General features: G+C 39.8%; 2 protein-coding genes across 16 annotated transcripts in view; one reads left to right on the top strand and one right to left on the bottom strand.

The window, feature by feature from the left end:
• The first annotated feature begins 1 nt into the window (after window position 1).
• EIF3J (eukaryotic translation initiation factor 3 subunit J) lies at window positions 2-21310 on the top strand. Of its 3 annotated transcripts, XM_003121533.7 has the most exons (8): window positions 2-135; window positions 221-324; window positions 12164-12221; window positions 12491-12582; window positions 14959-15073; window positions 17644-17805; window positions 19119-19192; window positions 19517-21310. In XM_003121533.7, exons 1-8 carry the CDS (start codon window positions 87-89, stop codon window positions 19646-19648), a joined length of 786 nt encoding a protein of 261 aa, XP_003121581.3. In that variant the 5' UTR covers window positions 2-86; the 3' UTR covers window positions 19649-21310. The 3 variants fall into 3 exon arrangements, 1 of the variants encoding a protein (XP_003121581.3); XR_014812116.1 differs by lacking the exons at window positions 19119-19192; window positions 19517-21310 and having other exon boundaries at window positions 14959-15343; window positions 17476-17805; XR_014812117.1 differs by lacking the exons at window positions 12491-12582; window positions 14959-15073; window positions 17644-17805; window positions 19119-19192; window positions 19517-21310 and having other exon boundaries at window positions 221-2402; window positions 10991-12221.
• Window positions 21205-22257, bottom strand: part of SPG11 (SPG11 vesicle trafficking associated, spatacsin) — a 95856-nt gene continuing 94803 nt past the window's right edge. For all 13 annotated transcript variants that reach the window (XR_014827710.1, XR_014827744.1, XR_014828005.1 and 10 more), the window contains one exon: window positions 21205-21837. Coding sequence is in view for 10 of the 13 variants with exons in the window: in NM_001445466.1 (NP_001432395.1) it covers window positions 21657-21837 (181 nt within the window). In the remaining 3 variants the exon portion in view is untranslated. The remainder of the gene's footprint in view (window positions 21838-22257) is intronic.

Genomic DNA, 22257 nt, shown 5'->3' with positions numbered 1-22257 from the left:
CGGCAAACGAGAGCAGATCCAGTGACTCACTGCCGCGCTAACTCCTCGCTCGCTGTCGCCTCACACACGCTCATACCCGGCGCGAGATGGCGGCGGCGGCGGCGGCAGCAGCGGCGGGGGACTCCGATTCTTGGGGTGAGGAGAAGTTCCGGGGGTAGGCCGGGGCTGGCGCCAGCCCCACGCCCAAGCAAGCTTTAACACAGCTCGCTCTCTTCCGTAGACGCAGACACGTTCTCCGTGGATGACCCAGTGCGGAAGGTGGGGGGCGGCGGCACCGCCGGCGGGGACCGCTGGGAAGGCGAGGACGAGGACGAGGACGTCAAGGTGGGTGCGGGTCGGGGCTCCGGCCAGCGCGGGAGCGAGCTGGCGCCGTCGCGGGCCGGGGTGCTCGCCGAGGGGCGGTCGGTCGGACGGACTCTGGGCCCAGAGGCGCCGCCCCGGCCTGCGGGCTGTGGGTCTAGGCGCAAGCGTAGGGCCTGGTGGTGCCCTGTTCCCCTCGCTCGCCGGCCCTGGGGGCCGGAGGCCGATAGCGTGGTCTCTCGGATTTCCTTGGCGAGGACGCCAGCCCCATCCCTTTGAAGGACCGCACTCCGGCCTGGATCCCACTCGCCAACTGGCGACGGGAGGTGACAGCAGAGGCTGGACCGGCCCACGTGCAAACTTCGCGGTCCGGAGCTGCTCTTCAGTGGTGAGACTGGGAAGTTGAGGATGGAGCCTCTGGCTTATCCCATATGGAAAGTCTTGCACCCCATTGCTTTTTCGAGCTCAGGTTTCCCCAGGCCAGTAACTCATTTACATCCCAAGCTTCATTTGAAGAGTTTGTTCGAGCTGTTAGAGGAGTGAAATATTATGATTTAATTTCAGCCACCTTTTTTTCCCCCCACGCAAATGAAAGAATTTTTAGCTTCCTTTCTCCCACCCTATGGTAAAAGGGTGAACTGAGTATTGAGATAGCTAGCAGTTAGTGGTCAGAAACCTGGGTAGTCCACACAGCGACCTGAAAAATGGAGAGGTTTACAGAGTGAGTTTTTAATAACCTACACACGAAAGCATAAGGAAATAATGAAGATTTGAAGGTTGGAGAAGACGAGGGAGACAGTGATTTTTTGTGTGTTTTTCCTATGCCTTATAGATTTGAACCCAACTTACTCTCGCTGTTTGTTTATGAAAACTCCTGGGGGCTCATCATAAGACTTCAGATGACATTATGACTACTGCGTTTTGTTTTTGTTTTTGTTTTTGTTTTCAAGTATCTACAGAGTCTCAAGGGTGGAATGTTAAGACTTATTAACTAAGTTCTCAAATACTTCATTTTTGTGAAAATCAAGTTTTGTATGATTTGGAAATTTTTTTTATGGTTTTGATTCATTTGGTGAATGTTTACCCTTCAGCTCACTTTGACAACCCTACAAGTCCTTCTGCTTGTGTTGAAAAAAATTTAAGCTAGATAATCACTATGAGCTTCATATTAATATTGCCTTTTTTAGATTGTACCCTTTTCTCCTGAATCTGATGAGGTGGATGTTCAATTCATTGAATTGCCTGAGGTTCAAGTATGATTTGAGTTTTGCAGACCTTGGGATTAATAAATGAGCAATAGTATTGTGAAGATACTTAGATGCTTCATTTACATGTTGTGTAGACATGAGAATGGATTGTGTTAGCCTCATTGCAAGATACTAGTTACCTCCCTACGTGGTGGCAGATTTTCTGTCTTGAACCTTTAGTTCAGATTTATCCTTTTACTTTTTCTGTGCATAGTGGTTGTAGGAGTTAAGACATCTGTTAAGAAAATTAGGAATGAGTGAGAAGAAACAACTAGAGAAATCAGGAAAGAATTACCAAAATACGAAGTTTGAATAAAGTAGTCTGGATTAATATCATGAGGTAGCGTGCCTGAAATTATTTGATATAAATGCCATCAATCCTGATAAATACAGTTCTAGCCACTTGAAATTAATTTTGGACATTTTTAATTGGTGAGGGACCATAAAGATCATCTTGTCCAGTCATTTTTAAGTGCAGAATTTCTTTCTTTTATACAAATAGCGTACTTCTTTTACAGAAACTTTGATGTAGATCTTGGAATAGAAAGCTGAACTTGTTCATTTTATTTCCATGTTGAAATATTGGTTTATTTCTGTTTAGTTTCTCCAAAGATTTCTAAGATAAGGTATCCATGGAGTAGTTTGATTCCTGGAATTTGGAATCAGACAGACCAGAATCTATGCTGTTGTCTTGACATTTTCTATAAAGAATTTTTAAATTTTTTAAGTTTCCCAGTCTTCACAGAAGCTACCTCAGGAAATTATTTTGCATTTTCTATTTTTTGGGGGGTTTTGTTTTTGTTTTTTGCTTTTTTTAGGGCTGCACCTGCTGCATATGGAGGTTCCCAGACCTTTGTTCCCAGACTAGGGTTCTAATCAGAGCTGTAGCTGCGGGCCTACACCACCACAGCCACAGCAACACCAGATCCCAGCCGAGTCTTCGACCTACACCACAGCTCATAGCAATGCCGGACTCTTAACCCACTGAGCGAGGCCAGGGATTGAACCCACAACCTCATGGTTCCTAGTCAGATTCCTTTCCACTGTGCCACTACGGGAACGGGAACTCCTTTTGCATTTTAAATGAGATAATGTGTCAAGCATTAAGCATAGTTACCTGGCACTTGGTAGGCGTTCAATAAATGTTAATTCCGTCTCACTTGAGGATGTAGTCTTAATTTTTCTGGTTAATGGAAAATTTGTTAAGGCTGTGTAGATCTAGTAGCTGAGGGTTATTTTTGTGCCACAGTTTGTGGTTTATTAAGCTTGAAGGAGTAAGTTCTCTCCACAATGGCTGTTTACTGTGAATTTGTTTTGAATGGAATGACCATGGTTATCAAGCAAGTTTTTGCGTGCTCAGAGGTTACCAATCTAGAGTTGAAATTTGTCACCTTCAATGTTAGTGAGTACAGGTTTTCCCTGCTACCCCCCAAAATAGAGCATTGCTATGAAACCTTTCCTAAGCTAAAAGAAGCAGTTAACCTTAGGACACATCTTGCTAACAGATGCACAAAATAAATCAAGATAAAGCACAAATGCTTACAGATACAGTGCAAAGCTGTGTATGGTACCTTGATGCTGAGATACTGGGTAGCTTGGGAAAGGAGCTTAGCAATGCAAGTCTTGCTGCTTGGGATGCACGCTGCCTCTCTAATGGCTCCTGGCAAAACAAATGCTGAATACTGTTTTCACTTGTCACAAAAGCAAAAATCCTCTTTGGATTTCTTTCATCTAGTGAACACAGGTGCCAATGTAGGTATTCATAAAAGCGTTCCGAAGTGGTGTAAAGTGAACTTTCAAAAAGAGGGGTAGGAGTTCCATGGCTCAGAGGGTTGAGGATCTGGTATTGTCACTACAGCAGCTTGAGTTGTTGTGTGGCGTGGGTTTGATCCCTGGCCCAGGAACTTCCACATGTCGTGGGTGCAGCCAAAAAAGGGATAGCTATAATACCAAATTTCTGAATTCTCATGTTTTAGCACTTAATCCTTTTGTAAGGGGATGCAAGCAAAGTTTAGTTTCCAGCAGGAAAAATACTCCTAGTCCTTAAATAATACTGTATGTGAATTTTTTTAAAAGTCTTCAAAAGTAAAGTATGTAGAAACAGTTAAGTTCTTCAGTTTATGTCAGCATCCAGTGTTTATTTAAGAGTATAGGTTTAATGTCGTTTGTAATGTCCTGAGAAATGAAAGGAAAACTGAGGTCTGTGTTAGAGTAACTTGTTCCAGTAGTTTACTGTCTTTAAGTAGACATAGCATTTTGATGCCCTTGACTTTGCAAGGAGCTGTCTGAAAGTGACAGAGTGGATTTGGGTGAAACTATAGAACTGTTAATATTCATGAGGGAAAGCCCAAGCTTCTTCCCATTTAAGGTGAGAATTAGGGAGTTCCTGTTGTGGCGCAGTGGTTAACGAATCTGACTAGGAACCATGAGGTTGCAGGTTTGATTCCTGGCCTTGCTCAGTGGGTTAAGGATCCAGCATTGCCCTGAGCTGTGGTGTAGGTTGCAGACCCGGCTTGGATCCCTTGTTGCTGTGGCTGTGGCTGTGGCGTAGGCCTGTGGCTGCAGCTCCAATTAAACCCCTAGCCTGGGAACCTTCATATGCCTTGGGAGCGGGGCTAGAAAAGTCAAAAAGACAAAGAAAAAAAGAAAAGTGAGAACTAGGGAGCGTACTTTCCTGTCAAATTATTTTCCCTTTCTTATTATCCTCCTGATGTTATGCAGAGGCAGTGGGGAGAATTGTTTGCTTGGCATGTATCTCTGGATTCTTTCCGTGTTGCTGGAATGATGTGTAGACTGTTAAGAAGGCAGTGAGTATCCATCCATTGGTGCAAGCAGGAACAAAACAACTTTTACTCCATTTTACTAGTTTCCTGTCATTTCAGTAAAACATATTCGAAGCTACATTTATTCAGAATGTGTAGAGTTTGTTTTTTGAGTTTTTTCTTTTTTTGCTGCCCCTGTGGCATGCAGAAGTTCCTGGGAAGATCCTAAAGAACTGACTTAATAGAAAACTGCCTGCCTTATCCTACCCATTGAACTGCCTGTTAGACTTCAATCCTGTTTAATAGTTTAAATATACTAGAGTAAGGACATTTTTCAAGCTTTGGAAACAGCACTTCTGAAGTAAGGGATCTACATTTCAGAGAAATGGGAGATTGTTGGGAAATTCTCAGAAGGTGGGCATTTTGCTAGGAAATGGTATCTGCAAGTATGTGTGTGTAACTTCTTGTGAGAAATAAGTACAAAGAAAAATTTAGTAAACCCATGACCAATCTTATTTCTTCTATATCCCCAGTTACTGCTCTCCTCTCCCAACCAGATTATTTTGAAGACAGTACTAACTATATCATTTCAATACCCTAACAGGTTTTATAAACTAGGAAGTTTTTAGTTAGGAAGCATGTTTGTTACTGAAAAATACTTAACCTCATTTAATTATCATGCTGTACCATTGAAAATAAATACGCCACTTGTTTAGTGTTCATTGTCTTATTCTTGACCTAGCTTAACCAAGAATTTGATTGATAACAGTTCTGAATATGAGAGAAGTTGGCATCAAGATGGAATTCAGCTGAATGCTAAGCCATAATAGGATGTTGAAAACTTAATGAATTGAATTAAATGAAGTAGAATTTATTGAGGCGGGTACCATGGCTTCTAGAGACCAGCATATTTCTGAGGTGATGGAAAAATATTTGGGCTTCTTTTAAAAAGTAGACTTTGCTGGTAGGTCTGCCTATGGCAGGAGCTCACTAGAGTTCTGAAGTCTGTCAGAGTAGGTTGATACAGCTTACAGAAAACCAGTAAAAGACGTTTCCTGCAAGAGATTATGCTTTATCTAAGCCAAACTACTTAAAAGAGGAAAAGGAGGGAGGAGTATATTTCAGTTAATGGGTTATTGCTATGGGACAGAAGAATTTTACTGCTCATTTGAAGCTACGTCTATTTGACGATCTATAAATATATCTTGCTTAAGTTGGAAAGCATTTTCAGCCCTAAATGTGTTCTCTCATTGCATGTGACATTGTGTAGTTGTACATTGTAAAAATGACAGACTAACCAAATACTGGCTGCATTATTAGAAATAAAAAGAAAGGATTTAAAAAATTTGTTTTGTTTCAGTTCTTATTCATATTCGATTGGGAAGCAGGCTTTAAACTTGAAAAGCAGCCATCCCTTTCAGAAGAAAACAGCTCAAATGATGCTGGGTGTGTATCTATAGAACAAGAGTATAGATAAGTGGGTAGTTTATAAATAGTCTCTCTTCTAAGGAAACTAGGCATTTTAGGAGAGTAACCTGGTTGATACTTTGAGAGATAAATTGGATATTATTTTTAGAGGATTTATTGGCTACCAAAAATAATTGAGTGAAGAATTTAATTGGATATTGATAGGTAATCTCTTGAACCAAAGAGTCATTTAGGGCTTACTAAATTATAGATTTACTCCCTATTTCAAGAGTTAATTTTAGGTGTTTCTCTAGGAACCTTGCATTTTATCTGAATTGATTGTTAGCATTTACAAAATTGTGATGTTTATGGAAAATTGGGCAGATTTAGATATCCTACTTTTTATGTACTTTTATAACTGAAGAAGTAAAAACTAAGTTCCTGGGAAAGCTACCTGGCCTTCTGCATCTGAGATTACATCTATTGGAAGTATGGTCAGTCATTTTTGGCTGACATCACCATGCTCCCTTCTTTAGGGACTTGTCCCTAAAGTGGGAGTAACATCAGGGCAAGACTTGTTTCAAGCACTATAAGGTAAGGGTGACAGGCAAAGGCTGCTTTTTTTTTCTCTCTCTCTCTCTCTCTCCATTTTTAAATGTTTTATTGAAGTATAGTCAATTTATGATATTATGATAAGGCAAGGCTTGCTTTTCATGGTCCTTTTATGAACTGGAGGAGCAGATGTCATGGTTGTTTCCAGGACTAATTGATAGGAACCACTTGTTTTGCCACTAAAATTGATTGTATAGTGGAATTCTGGGTAACCTCCTCATGTTTGCACTGATGAGACGGTTTAAAAACTGTCTGGAATAAGGTTTATGCTTTGATAGGGAAACCAGGGACGGGATAGAGGTGGGACATGAAGTTGGCGTGAATAAGATACTGAAGGAGTAGTGATATGGGTGGGGCAGTGTTTTATGTAGAGGGAGCTGAGGAACATCAGCATCAAACCGTACTGCTACCCTTTGTGTCTGTTTCTCTGTGATAGAGTTATTGAGATGGAACTGCTTATTTTCTTTTTTCTTTTCTTTTTCTTTTTTTTGTCTTTTTGCCATTTTTCTTGGGCCGCTCCCACGGCATATGGAGGATCCCAGTCTAGGGGTCCAATCGGAGCTGTAGTTGCCAGCCTACGCCAGAGCCACAGCAACTCAGGATCCAAACCACAGCTCATTGCAATGCCAGATCCTTAACCCACTGAGCAAGGGCAGAGATCGAACCCAAAACCTCATGGCTCCTAGTCGGATTCATTAACCACTGAGCCACGACGGGAACTCCTCATTTTCAATTATACTTCTCCCTTCTTGTCCTCCTACTACCAGAGGCTGCTAGACTTGTTTCTTAAAATTAGTAGAAGTCAGAGTACCCGTCATGGCTCAGCAGTAGCAAGCCCAACTAGTATCCATGAGGACATGGGTTTGACCCCTGGCCTTGCTCAGTTGGTTAAGGATCCGGCATTGCTGTGAGCTGTGGCGTAGGTCGCAAACACAGCTCAGATCTGATGTTGCTGTGGCTGTGGTGTAGGCCAGTAGCTGCAACTCTGATTCAATCCCTAGCCTGGGAACCTACATATGCTGCACGTTCAGCCCTAAAAAGACACACACACAAAAAAAAAAATTAGTAAAAATCCATCACAGATCATTTTGAGATGAATAACGGACATAGTTGCACTGGGTATATCTTAGTAAGTGCCATAACTCCTCTCTTTGATGAGATTTCCTGTAATTCCAGGGGAGCTCATTATAGAGCTAATTGAAAGAACAAATTTTGGTATGGAGGGACCTAGTTCCCAGGTATTTATTTTATACTTGAGGACTCGGGTACGAAGTCACTTTAGGAGTTCCCATCGTGGCTCAGTGGTTAACGAATCCGACTTAGGAACCATGAGGTTGTGGGTTTGATCCCTGGCCCTTACTCAGTGGGTTAAGGATCCTGCATTGCCCTGAGCTGTGGTGTAGGTTACAAACTCAGAACAGATCTGGCATTGCTGTGGCTCTGGCCAGAGGCTACATCTCTGGGTTAGACCCTTAGCCTGGGAACCTCCATATACCATGGAAGCAGCCCTAGAAAAGGCGGGAAAAAAAAAAAAAAAGAAGAAGAAAAAGTCACTTTAAAGGAATTTGGGCCTGTTCAGAACACATTCCTTCGTTATTTTTCACTGAAATCATGGGATAGTATCCTTCTATGTAAAAGGGGATATAACACCACCTTATAGGACTTTTGTGAAGATTAACTCTATTACTCTATGTAAAGTCCTTTGCAGTGCTTGGTGCAAAGTAAGCACTCAGTAAATGCTATCTATTATGATTATTAGTATCATCACTATTATTAGTAGGGAGTTATAAATAAACATCCCCTGGAAGTAAGCACATGTTCCTTCTATCTGAAGCACCACATAAGCAGCATATCACTCACAGACCCAGCTTCCCTATGTTCTGTGAAGATTAAAACGACAACCAAAAACTCCTGATAGTTAACTTTTATTTTTAGCTCTCTGGTTCCTTTTGTACTATGGTGTATTGATACAAGCACTTAAGCAAGCCAGCAGGGCAATATAAACATTTACTCTCTAATTTCTAACTCCAATATCTTAGATGTTCTGTGACTATCTGGTTTGCTTTCAGTGTCTTAACTATGAACTTGGGTTAAATTGCAAAAGTAAGGTTATTATAAAAAAAATACTTTTATACAAAGTCCTTCCCACTGCTTGTAGACCCCATGGCAGACTTAATCAGTTTTTTTTAATTATTATTTCTTTGGATTTACAGATTTTATTAAGAGTCAAGACTTGGCTAGTTTATATACTTAGACTTTCAGATTTATGACCTGTCTTGTTATAAAACCAGAAGCTTGGCATCATAATTCTGGCATATTACTCAGCCTCTCCCTCTTCCAGTAGCGTCAGGGCCTCCTGCATTGCATTTGCCATCCTGTGGCTCGGCTTCAAATGGCAAGTCATAGTGTGCCTGATGGTTGCTGAGGTAGTGGTGTCAGGCTACCTATAGATTAAAGCCCTATTTAAACACAGGGCTGTGTCTTTCTCTATTAAACCTTCTAAATTCTGAGAAGCCTTTACTAAATTCTGAGAAGCCTTTAGGAGATTGCTTGATAATTGGTTTATACTTAGCTCAGTGACTGTGTTAAGTACAGAAAAGACAGAGTGTAGATCTACCTCAAAGTGCCCCACCCAAGTTGGGGAGTGAGTTTGATGAAGCTGTTGATCAGTTCTTAACTCTTTTAAAAATTTTATTTTATTTTTTGCTTTTTAGAACCATACCTACAGCATATGGACGTTCCCAGGCTAGGGGTCAAATATAAGCCGCAGCTGCCAGCCTGTACCACAGCCACATCAAGGTGTGATCTAAGCTACATCTGCAACTTACAGCACAGCTCATGGCAACACTGGATCCTTAATCCACTGAGCAAGGCCAGGGATCAAACCCACATCCTCATAGATACTAGTCAGGTTCATAACCTGCTGAGCCACAGAGGGAACTCCAGCTCAACTCTTTCAAAACTGCCTTTAAATTTTTGTAAAGATTTAATTCATTAACAAGGGTTGTGTTGTATAGAAGAATATTGTTTGAAATAATCAAGCTATGGGCTAGAATAGTGGGTGCTTTTACATTTAGGAAAGTAAGAAGTATAAAATAAAGCCTTCTCAATTTTTCATTTAAAACAACTGAATTATTCAAGGGCTATTAGTTTTGGCTTGGTTGTCTCATGTTTTAATTGTTAATGAAGAAGCTATTTTGTGGCATTAGACAAGGCAGTGTAAAAGTTAATATGAAAAAGCAAACATGCAAGAATGGCCAATAAAACACTAAAAAACTTGAAAACCTGCAAAGGAACATTATCCCCAGCTTACATAAAAACATACTATAATGGGAAAGAAATCCAAAAAAGAATGAATATATACATATGTATAACTGAATCACTTTGCTGTACACCTAAAACTAACAACATTGTAAAGTAACTGTATGTCCCAATTTTTTTAAAAAAAAAAGAACACTTGTTGATCAAGAAGTTGTAGATATTAATCATTTCTACCTTCATTGCCTTTTTTTTTTTTTTTTTTTTTTAAATTTTTATGGTTGCTCTTGGGGCATATGGAAGTTCCCTGGCCAGGGATTGAATCTGAGTCACAGCTGCAACCTATGCAGCATCTGAGCTTCTGCAGTCATGTTCTTAACCGACTGTGCCATAGCGGGAACTCTTGTTGCTTCTTTTCTTAAAACTGTTCTTTGCATCTTGTGATGGCAATCCCATTTAGCTAGAAGAAACTATGTTCTCACATACCGATTTTGTCATTAAAATTCTTTCTAGCTATCTAGAAAAATATATAAAGCCTCTACTTAAAACATTATAGGACTGGTATGTGAAAAGACAATAGACCAGTGGAATAGAGTAGAAAGCAAAAATAGACCAAGTAGTGTATGGTAAATCATGGGGCAAAGATGGACCTTTTTAAATTGAGGTATAATTGATGTGCAGTATTGTAAGTTTCAGGTGCACAACATAGTGATTCACAATTTTTAAAGATTATATTCCATTATAGTCCGTTTATAGGTGTTGTTTTGTTTTGTTTTGTTTTTGTCTTTTTGCCATTTCTTGGGCCAATCCTGTAGCATATGGAGGTTCCCAGGCTAGGGGTCGAATTGGAGCTGTAGCTGCCAGCCTATGCCAGAGCCACAGCAATGCAGGATCCGAGCCGCGTCTTCGACCTGTGCCACAGCTCACGGCAGCGCCAGATCCTTAACCCACTGAGCAAGGGCAGGGACCGAACCCGCAACTTCATGGTTCCTAGTTGGATTCGTTAACCACTGCACCACAATGGGAACTCCTATAGTTATTATAAAATATGAGAAAAGTGGAATTTTTTTTGTCTTTTAGGGCTGCACCCGCCCTAAAAATATGGAGGTTCCCATGCTAGGGGTTGAATCAGAGCTGTAGCTGTTGGCCTCCGCCATAGCCACAGCAACTTGGGATCCGAGCCGCATCTGTGACTTACACCACAGCTCACGGCAACACCAAATCCTTAACCCACTGAAAGAAGCCAGGAATCGAACCCTCATCCTCTTGAATGTTTGTCATGTTTATTACTGCTGAGCCACAACAGGAACTCCCAAAAAATACTTTAAGAAAGGACTTTCTTTTTTTTTTTTTTTTTTTTTGTCTTTTTTGCTATTTCTTGGGCTGCTCCCGCGGCATATGGAGGTTCCCAGGCTAGGGGGTCCAATCCGAGCTGTAGCCACCGGCCTACGCCAGAGCCACAGCAACGTGGGATCCGAGCCGCGTCTGCGACCTACACCACAGCTCACGCAACGCCGGATCCTTAACCCACTGAGCAAGGGCAGGGACCGAACCCGCAACCTGATGGTTCCTAGTCGGATTCGTTAACCACTGCACCACGACGGGAACTCCAGAAAGGACTTTCTAACTGACTTGAACTCCAGAGGCAATAAAAGAAAAAAATGGATAAATTTTCCTGCGTAAATGTGGTGGGGTGCGTAACACTTCATGGGGAAGCACTAAAGGCATTTCCTTTAAGAGAAGAACAAGGCAGTGATGCTCATTTTATCTGCCACTGTTCATTCACACTGTACTAGAGGTTTCACCAGTGCAATTAGATGAAAGAAATCAATTGTATAGGCACAGGAATTGGCAAAGAAAGAAAGCTATCTCTTGTTTGTAGATGATTTGGTAGTATACCTTGCAAACCCTAGAAAATGAATGGTGGAACTAACTTGAGTGATAAAAGAATTCAGCAAGGTAGCAGGATATAGAACTAACATACAAAAACCAGTTAGAGGACATAAAAACAAAAAGAAAAAAAAAAAACCTATATTACAATGGCAACAGAGAAGATGAAATACTCAGGGACAAACCTAAAGAGAAATGTGCAGAACCTGTAAGAGAGAAACCTTAAAACACTCCTTGAAAGATATAAAAGTAGGCTTGAACAAATGTAAAAAGCTAAATAATAACCAGTTAGAGGACATAAAAAGAAAAAATATGCTAAAATAATGACCAGCTAGAGGACATTAAAAAAAAAAAAAAAAAAAAAACCTATATACAATGGCAACAGAGAAGATGAAATACTCAGGGTTAAAATCTAAAGAGAAATGCACAGAACCTATAAGAGAGCAACCTTAAAAACATTCCTTGAAAGATAAAAAAAGTAGGCTTGAACAAATGTAAAGATAGCGCTTTTCTGGGCTAGGGCAGTTCAACATTAAAAGATGTCAATTCTCCCAAAATAATTTGTAAATTTAACGCAGCTCTCCCCCAAATACCAAGAAGCTTGTTTCTGTGGAGGTAGGCTGATAGTAAAGATCACATGGAAAAGTAAACATGCAAGAAGTATTCATGGAAGTCCTTTTTCTTTAGGATAACTGGGATGATGATGATGATGATGAAAAAAAAGAGGAAGCAGAAGTAAAACCAGGTAAGTCACTAGGGTTCCTCCATTTTTGGTTTTATATCTTACTGAATTTCTGATACTTAAGACAAATGACAAAATGCCTGCAAAATTAGAAAATTTGGTATTTTTAGAAACCAACATCCTTCCACTCCTACTTCCTTCTCTCCTCCCTGCATCTCTTCTCTCTTTTTAAAACATAATGCAATTAGACCTCTGCCCCTTTTCTGTTAGAGGAGAAAATAGAGGATGTGGAAAATATTCAAGATAACTGATTGAAACGTCTTTACTTTCAGAAGTAAAAATTTCAGAAAAGAAAAAAATAGCAGAGAAGATAAAAGAGAAAGAACGGCAACAGAAGAAAAGGCAAGAAGAAATTAAAAAGAGGGTAAATACTTTTTTTTTTTTCCTGTCTTTATTTTAGGGCCACATCAGAGGCATGTGGAGGTTCCTAGGCTAGGGGTTGAATTGGAGTTACAGCTTCTGGCCTACACCACAGCCATGGCAACACCAGATCCGAGCCGCATCTGCAACCTGCACCACAGCTCACAGCAACGCCGGATCCTTAACCCACTGAGCGAGGCCAAGGGTAGAACCTGTGTCCTCATGGATACTACTAAGATTTGCTTCGTCTGAATCATGACTGGGACTCCCTATTCATTTTCTAAAATACAGAATTCTCACATCAGTAGTGGTACAGTATCTTAACAGGAGGCAAACATTACCTAATCATTTGAAGAGCTTTGTAAAGACTGTAAATGGACACCACTGGATAAGGTGATCCCAAAACAAACTGAATTTGTGGTTTTTACAAAAACCAAACCCAGAAGCTTTATAAATTAGAATGCCTTTTAAGTTTTCAGACATTTGAGAATGGTTATGATTGTGTTGTGACTGTAGCCAGTGATTTTTGTCAGGGCCTGCACTTCTGCTAGCTGCAATTAGTCTTTTATTTGCAGTGTACATATTGAGTGAAATACACAAGTGTCCATTTCTCTGTCATGTACTATATAAATGTTTTTGTTCTTGATTATTTGGAGCAAGATCAGGAATTTTATGTTAATTTACTTTTTGAATAAAAAACATTTACATGATTCAAAAATCAAAACAGTGAAGTTCCCACTGTGGCATAGCAGGTTAAAGATCTGGCATTGCTGCAGCTGTGGCTTGGATTTGATCCCTTGACCAAGAACTTCCATATGCTATGGTTGTGCCCCCAGCCCACCAAAAAATCAAAACAGTGTTAAGAAGCACTCCCATCTCTTCACTCATTTGTCCTATTTCTCCCTCTCTCCCATAAGTAAATACTGGTTTCTTCCTTCCTTTGTTTTTTCCTTTCTTTCTTCTTTTCTCTTTTCTTGTTTTTTCAGGGCCGCACTCACAGCATATGGAGGTTCCCGGGTTAGGGGTCAAATTGGAGCTACAGCCACCGGGCTACACCACAGCCACAGCAACGCCAGATCCGAACCGCATCTGCAACCTACACCACAGCTCAAGGCAACGGCAGATCTGTAACCCACTGATCGAGGCCAGGGATCGAACCTGCAGCCTCATCGTTCCTAGTTGGATTTGTTTCCACTGCGCCACAATTGGAACTCTGATACTGGCTTCTTATGTCTTCCAGGTGACTTTGTCTTTGGATACAACATTATAGTTGTATTCCCCCCCTTTTTTAGTTTTCACCTTGCTTTATTTATCATGGAGATCTTTCCATAGATCATAGAGAGCTTTATTTTTTTGAGTTTTCATTTAAAAATTTCAAGAGACTATATAAAGAGTTCCCTATGGCTCAGTGGGTTAAGGATCCAGTATTGTGACTGCTGTGGCATGGGTTTGTTCCCTGGCACAGGAACTTCTGCATGCCGTGGGTGCATTTTGCTACACTTGCTTCATCTGTTTTTGCTTTCTTTCTTTCTTTCTTTTCTAAAATATAATCAAGTAAATAAACATTATGCATTTCATCTTTAAATACTTGGTTTGCATCTCTGAAAAGGCAAGAATATGTCTCACATGTTCACATTCCTAATGTAATGAACAGTACTTTTTAAACATCAACCGATACAGTTTATACAAATTTATTTAATTGTCCCCAAATGTCTTTAAATATGGTTTATTTAGACAGGGACCTTTCATTGTACTTCATTGTTAATGTATCCTAAATCTCCTAGAGTGTCTCTTTTTCTCTCTTTAAAATGACTGGTGGCTCAGTGGGTTAAAGATCTGACCTTGTCACTGCTGTGGCTTGTGTTGCTGCTGTGGCATGGGCTCAATCCCTCACGTGGGAACTTCTGCATGCCATGGGCTTGGCCGAAAAATAAAAAATTAAATCAATTAAAGAAATAAGCATAGAAGAGTATTTTTAAGATTTGATGCATATTACTAGAAAGGTATAGAAAGGTGGTTTCCATATACAGCCTTAGCCAGAGTATATGAGGGTGCCATTTTCACCTTACCTACAGTCTCAGTTCCCTAGTTTAAAATAATTATAAAGTAAACCCAGTTTTCACATCTCAACTCTTATCAAATTATCACCTGTGTTACCTCTTACAAAGGACAGTTTAACCTCTCTGTGCCTCAAATTTCTTTCCTTTAAAATTGGGGTAAGAATATCTAAAATGTTTAGAAGAATGCCTCAAATACAGTAAATACTTATAAGTGTCTTTTATTATTTACATGTTTAGGTAAAAAATTCATGTAGTACAGAAGTGTACTGGGTCCGTTATAGTCCTAGCCCTTCTAAAACTTCATTTCTGTCTCATTTTAGTTAGAAGAGCCTGAAGAACCTAAAGTGCTAACTCCAGAAGAACAACTAGCAGATAAACTACGGCTAAAGAAACTACAGGAAGAGTCAGACCTCGAATTAGCAAAAGAAACTTTTGGTAAGTGGAGGTGTGATAGGAGTGCAGTATTGTAATTCCAGGTGAATACTGCGGCAGTCTTACTAGTTATGAAAATTCGGGGTGGTTTTTTTGTTTGTTTGCTTTTTGCTTTTTTAGGACACCTATAGCTTATGGAGGTTCCCAGGCTAGGGGTAATCAGTGCTGCAGTTTCCGGTCTATACCACACCCATAGGAGCATGAGATCCAACCCATATCTGTGACCTACACCATAGCTCACGGCAACACTGGATCCTTAACCCACAGATCAAGGCCAGGGATCGAACCTGCATCCTCATTGATACTAGCCGGGTTCATTACCGTTGAGCCACAATGAAAACTCCAGAAGATATCTTATTTGAAGAAACACGATACTAGCTTATTTAGATATTAGAAAGCAGTTTTTAATCTCGTTTATATTTTGAGATTTCATTATTTAAAGTAGAATGAGATACATGTTCAGAATTTTGAATAATTATATTGAGTATCATATAAAAGATTATTAAGATAAAAAGTCGTTAAAGAAATTCCCTTGTGGCACAGCGGGTTAAGGATCTGGCATTGTCACTGTAGTGGCTCAGGTTTGATCGCTGGCCTGGGAGCTTCCACATACTGCGGGTATGGCCAAAAGTCTTTAAACCCAAATAAAGTGTACTGCTGCTTTAAATGTATTTATCAGCTTTATGAAATTTATCAGCTTTTGTGAAGAGTTTTGTAGCTGTGAGACTTACACACTGAACTGACTGTAGATAATGTTCAGGATTCTGTAAATACAGAAGTTCAGAGTGTTCCAGGGGGTGATTTACGTGGTATAGAAGGTAAAGTAAGAAACATGGCCAGAGAAATAGTTAAAAGCTCTCGCTTCATTTAACAGTTGTTGTCTCTACTGATAAGAGTATTTTTCAGAATAGACTATCATGTTGAAATAGTTGAATAACTTTGAGTTGAAACCTGGAGCCAAGAATGATCTAGTTATCTTGATTCCCCCTCCCCCTTCTTTAAGATGGATCAAGCAGGCTGACTCTAGTGATCATTCTCCTTTCTATTGGAAATGTGACTTTATCTCTCAGTGGATCTCTAACAATATCAAGAGTTGCCATGGATGCTCTTGTGCACTGGCATGTGCTTGGCATGTTTTTTAGTACACTGCTACAGAGGGCACTTGGCTATTATCCTGTCTTCATAGAATGGCAAAAGCCACCCATGTGTTTATTAAAGAGAAGGGCTTATGTGGTAGCTGTAAATTCTAAGATGGGACACCAATTATAGATTAAAAGGGAAAAACATGTATTCACACAGTGATCATTTTGTTAATAGGAATTTAGTGTTGTGTTTCTCACACTAAAATACTGAATTAATGGTACGTTAACAACTAATTTACTTGACTATTGAGGCATATACAGAAGCATAATGTCTCATAGCCTAGAATCCTTTTAGGTCAGATTCATTTTTCTATTGGGATTTAACACATGGTTTACTCCTGCTTAGCTTCTGATACTAGTGAGCTGGATACTTTCACTGGAACTATCTTTCCTTGCTCTGCTTTTTTCTTTTTCTTGCCACTTTTCTGTGGTATTCTTAGACAAAAACCCTTATGTGCCAGGGACTCCTTCGGCAGTCCGGTGAAGCCTGTGGGCCCCTTAATATAATGTTTTTTACTTTTTTTTTGGCTGCACCTGTGGCATGCAGAAGTTCCAAGGCTAGGAATTCAACTCTTGCCACAGCAGCAACCTGAGCCACAGCAGTGACAACCCTGGGTCCTTAATTCACTAGGTCACCAGGGAACTCCAATATAGTGTTTTAAATGTGTAAAACACTCAGGGTTTTATTACTTAGAAAGGAAATTTGTTGTATTGAAATAGGTATCAAAATATTGAAATAACTTGTGATGCAATAATTATGTACAAACCACTTGAATCCTGTCCAAGCAATTCAGTGGACTCAGCTTAAGAACCTCTGCTTTTAAGAGTTCCTATCATAGCACAGTGGAAACGAATCCTACTAGGAACCATGAAGTTGCAGGTTTGATCCCTGGCCTCGCTCAGTGGATTAAGGATCCAGCGTTGCCATGAGCTGTGGTGTAGGTTGCAGACGCGGCTCGGATCCCGTGTTGCTGTGGCTCTGGCATAGGCCGGCGGCTACAGCTCCGATTTGATATGGGAACCTCCATATGCCGTGGGTGTGGCCCTAGAAAAGACAAAAAAAATAATAAAATATCTTTTTTTTTTTTCTTTTTGCCATTTCTTGGGCCGCTCCTGTGGCACATGGAGGTTCCCAAGCTAGGGGTCGAATTGGAGCTGTAGCCGCCAGCCTACGCCACAGCCACAGCAACTCGGGATCCAAGCCGCATCTGCAAACTACACCACATCTCATGGCAACGCCGGATCCTTAATCCACTGAGCGAGGCCAGGGATCGAACCTTATGGTTCCTAGTCGGATTTGTTAACCACTGAGCCATGCCGGGAACTCTGAATCTCTGCTTTAGAATGAAATACCAAGGTCACTCAGTTATCTAATTGGTCTCTAAACTTAAAAAAATATTTGATGTTTTCAGTGTTACCTTTCTTCTACAGGTGTTAATAATACAATTTATGGAATAGATGCCATGAACCCATCTTCAAGAGATGACTTCACAGAGTTTGGAAAGTTGCTAAAAGATAAAATTACACAATATGAAAAGTCATTATATTATGCCAGTTTTTTGGAAGCCTTAGTTCGAGATGTGTGTATTTCATGTAAGTAACTCTAACCTCTGGCCTCTGTGGATGGATTTTACTAAGGGCACGTTATTCTCAGGAGGATGGAGATTGACTTTGTGGGGAAGGAAAGCTGTAATATACTTAAGGATTTGCTTTTTAGCAGTTAGCTTGGGAATGTTGTTCTGCAAAGATACCTTGAGTGGATTTTTGTCTTTGGAGGATGCCTTCTAAATCCTTTTACAGCAGCTTCTCAGAGACATCGGTGCTTGTTGGCACAACAGCTAATAAAACACTAGCTGCTTCTTTTATCTAATTACATATTGAAGGGGGCTAGGAGAGTGTCATTGGGGGAAAATCATAAAGAATTTTAGAGCTGAATGAGACCACAGTGCGTGTCTGTTCATTTTATAAATGAGGAAGCCCATGCTCAACAGAGGTGGCAGCATTCTCTGGGTCCTTGAACTTGGTTTCCTGCCCTGAGAAGAGTCATACATTTCAGGGGCAGGGATATGGGAGTGACAGCCAGGGTGGATATAGCACTAAGGTGGAAGGGATTGGCTTTGCTAGTATTTGCTGTTTTTAAGATTGATAAAAAGAAATTCTACCCAATTTTAAATTGGGTTTTCTTTGGGAAATTATTACTAATGTGGGGTTCTGAATTTGGTCAGTGCTGTATTTGATAGGGTCCTTAACCTGCTGAGCCACAAGGGGAGCTCCAGTTTTCCCTGTTTTTGAAGGTGCTCTCTAATCAAAACTGAACACTTTTTTTTGGTAGCTAAAAATTCATGTCTGTTTCCAGCTAAGATAGAAGGATATGTTATCCACTAAACAGGCTTTTTCATGGTAGAGCACTTAGATTTCTGAGATTTCCTGTGCTGGAAAATGGAGGCAGCCACAGGATGAGAGTTATCATCTCTAGGTTTAAGAATTGTCATTCCATGTTCATTCAGACACTCCTCATTGAGGCATCAGGAATGTGTTATTTCTGTAACTCACGGTTTTCTTAGCGTCTTTAGAATGGAAAAAAGAAAAGGGAGCACTGTGAGCTATGAAGACACTTGCACTGTCTCCCTGGTTGAGCAGAGGTGTCTTGGTGGTTACAGGTCATTATAAACTTTTGTTGCTGAGTTTGCCATTTTACTTTAAAGAGTTCTGATTTGTGAGCCTAGCCATAAACTGAGTGATTCTCTATCATGTTAAACAGGAGAAATAATAGCCTTTTCAAAGTTACTGAAGTTAATGATGGACAAATTGGTATCTTACAACACTGTGGAAGAATATATATTTTGCTTGTACTTACTCTCCAAAATTAAATTAAAATTAATTTTGGTATGCTTTTTTTTTTTTAGTGGAAATTGATGACTTGAAAAAGATTACCAATTCATTGACTGTACTCTGCAGTGAAAAACAGAAACAAGAAAAGGTAAGAGCAAGCTGTGTGGGAAATGTGTATTTAATTAGGATTGAGGTATAGACATAATATTCTTAACAAGTGTAATAGGAGCCTGACAAGTCAAGCAGTTCACCAGTGCCCTTTATATTAGAAGAGGACCAAGAATGTGAGTGCCATTACCATCCTTTTGTTTACAGTCATGTCCATCTTTTTCTGAATTAATAAATTACCCTGGATTAGGTCTGGGATCTCCCCTAGAGAACTAGGTTTTTCTGGGACCAGAAGCCTTGGTATATTGATATAAGATGCCTGTAGTAGATAAAGTCTCATGAATTAACTCTCTTCTGTCTTCAGCAAAGCAAAGCCAAAAAGAAGAAGAAAGGTGTGGTTCCTGGAGGGGGATTAAAGGCCACCATGAAAGATGATCTCGCAGATTATGGTGGTTATGATGGAGGATATGTACAAGACTATGAAGACTTCATGTGACATTTTATCTTCTCCTGGTGTCTTCTTTCTGTTGCCCACAATCCCTTCAACATGTAGCACAACTTCCTTTCCTTTCAGTTCTGCCAAATGCTACAATCAGAAGTGCAGTATCTTTTGTGCTGTTTATTTAACTCCTTGACACTTAGGTGCTAATGTGCAAATGAGGGAACTTGGATCTTGCTGCCAAGGGGTTAAAATTGGGAACCTTCGTTGCTACTAAATCATAGTTTAAAAAAAAAAAACAAAAAAAAAAACCTAATAATGTTGTCATTGTTGCTATCTGATTCCATAGCAGCAGTCACTAAATTGGAAACAAAGGTTGCAACATGACAAAAAATTGTGTAGTATTTACCAGCACCATTCAGTAATACAGCCTTAACCATACCTCCTTGAACTACTTCATAACTTGTCAAGAAAAGCAGTCTGCAGCAAGGGCATGTGGTATGCACCTAGTATTAAAATTGCTTTGTCTTAAAATTGAGCGTGAGGATATTAAAAATACATTGTGAAGAAGACTGCTTATCTCTGAAGATACGGCGACTGAAAAGCACTAGTTTGATACTTAAAAATTAAAAGACCAAAACCCTCCAACTTTGAAGCTGAAGAAGGTAAACCTCTCCATTACTGCATTGCAAGTTGTGGAATCTCTTGAATGCATAGACTGTCTAGTTTCTATTTATCAGACTATTCTACCAATGGAGTGCTTCAGATGGGGGAGGGGAACTCTACCTGTTTTATCTGCCTGATTTAAGTGTCTGAGAAACAAACCTCTTCTGTTCTCCTAGGCTGCAATGGACAACTTTAACAGGGTTTTGGCATTTCCTTTCCTTTATAAAACATGCTCAGCAAACTGCACCAGTTAATTACAGTTTGGTAAATTGTTATGTTAACAATTATGACATCTGCAATGTTTTATAAAGCAACTAATTTAATAAAGTTACTATTGTAAGGACTTAAATTTTGTGTTACCTCCCAAGAGATACCTTTGGAGAGTATAGAACAAAGCTCTTGGGACTAGAGTTCTCAATATACTTACAGAGATTAGTAAGTACTTGATGAGTAGATGTAGCTTTAAAACAAAAATAATTTGCCAGGTCCTTAATAGTGTCACTCTAGAGCAACAAAGGTATAGAGCTGCTGTCCTCTTATTTATTTGGGGAAAGTACTTAGTTATTTAGATATTAAGGCTTAAGTAATAACTATTTATTTGGAGTAATTAAGGTTATAACTCAGGTTATGGCTGTAAGCATAGATTGGGTGATCTTCTGTTAGGTATTTTCTTTTAAGCGGTTTAACTAAATTTGTTGTTGGCATCATTTTTTGAAACTGCCACAGAAACAAAAGCAGGGACAGAGCAAAAAATGTTTTAAATTTCTCTTACATTGGAAGTAGGAGCCTCAATCAAAGCTCTGTAGACCACTAAATGGAAGCAGGACCATCTAAATGATTTGAGGAATTAACAAAGCAATGACTACCTAGCAATAATTACAGCCAATAAAGATTGTTTTAAGGTAGACAAGAGCTAAGATTTCCTTAGCAGTAATAATGACATACACTGAATTTAAAAATCTATTTTATTATAGACATCAGTTTCTAACAAATGGAAATGTATCATCTGTTCCTTAACTGTGTAAATAATATTAAATTCCTTTGAAACTGGAATCTGCAGGCACAGGTATTTTTTACTAGAATATCGTATCATATCCTAAAGTAGAAGCTATCCTGAGGAAGATGGAGCTATCAGTCATAATACTAGTATCTTTATAAAATGGTATAGATGAACAATCATTTTAAAATAGGAATGTCCTTGTGAAAATGCTCTCATTCTTTACCCACTATTCACAAAGGACTGGTATGGTCAGCCCTGAGGTTTTATAGTCAGACATCAGAGATCCCCAGTGCATTATTCTTCTCTGACCACAAACATCTCGTTTATTTATTTCAGTACAAGAAAATCAGGCACTTATCAGTTCCTGGCAGTAACTATCCTCATGTCATCTGACTCCATCTAACCTGCTAGCATGTCCTTTAGACAGCAGCCTGTCTGAGGGTCCTTCAGAAGCACATTTACAACGTCATAAAATTTGTGTTCGTATGCCAACTTGTAATACAAGTAGACATCTTCACAATATGTGAGTAACTTCTTCAGGTTTTTCACAACCAGGTCGGTAGGTTGATGATGTTTACATCTAGACAAAGAAACAGAAAAGTGTACAGGTTATGATACTGTATCTCAGGTTCCCTGGTGACTCAGCAGGTTTAAGGATACAGCATTGTCACTGCTATGGCTTGGGTTCAGTTCTTGGCCCGGGATGGTCTGCATGCTGTGGACACAGCCGCCCCCCCCAAAAAAAAAAAAAAAAAAAAAAAAAGATACAGTACCTGAAGGCTATCAGCCCTGATACTTAACACTACCTACAGAGGAGAAGATGCTTGAGTCTGGGAAATCATCTCAGACTCATATTAGGGGTGCTTGATACACAATGAAATTACTTCATTAAAAATGAGTATCTTGGGAGTTCCCGTCATGGTGCAGCGGAAACGAATCCGAATAGGAACCATGAAGATGTGGGTTCAATCCCTGCCCTCGCTCAGCAGGTTAAGGATCC

This window comes from Sus scrofa, chromosome 1, assembly GCF_054392235.1.
Source record: "Sus scrofa isolate SSC_HxYL_T2T_F1_AM1 chromosome 1, Sscrofa_HxYL_maternal_Yorkshire_Landrace_v2.0, whole genome shotgun sequence".
Taxonomy (NCBI): Eukaryota; Metazoa; Chordata; class Mammalia; order Artiodactyla; family Suidae; genus Sus; species Sus scrofa.
The sequence above is the reverse complement of the archived record's forward strand: the minus strand, read 5'-3'. Positions and strand labels throughout refer to the sequence as shown.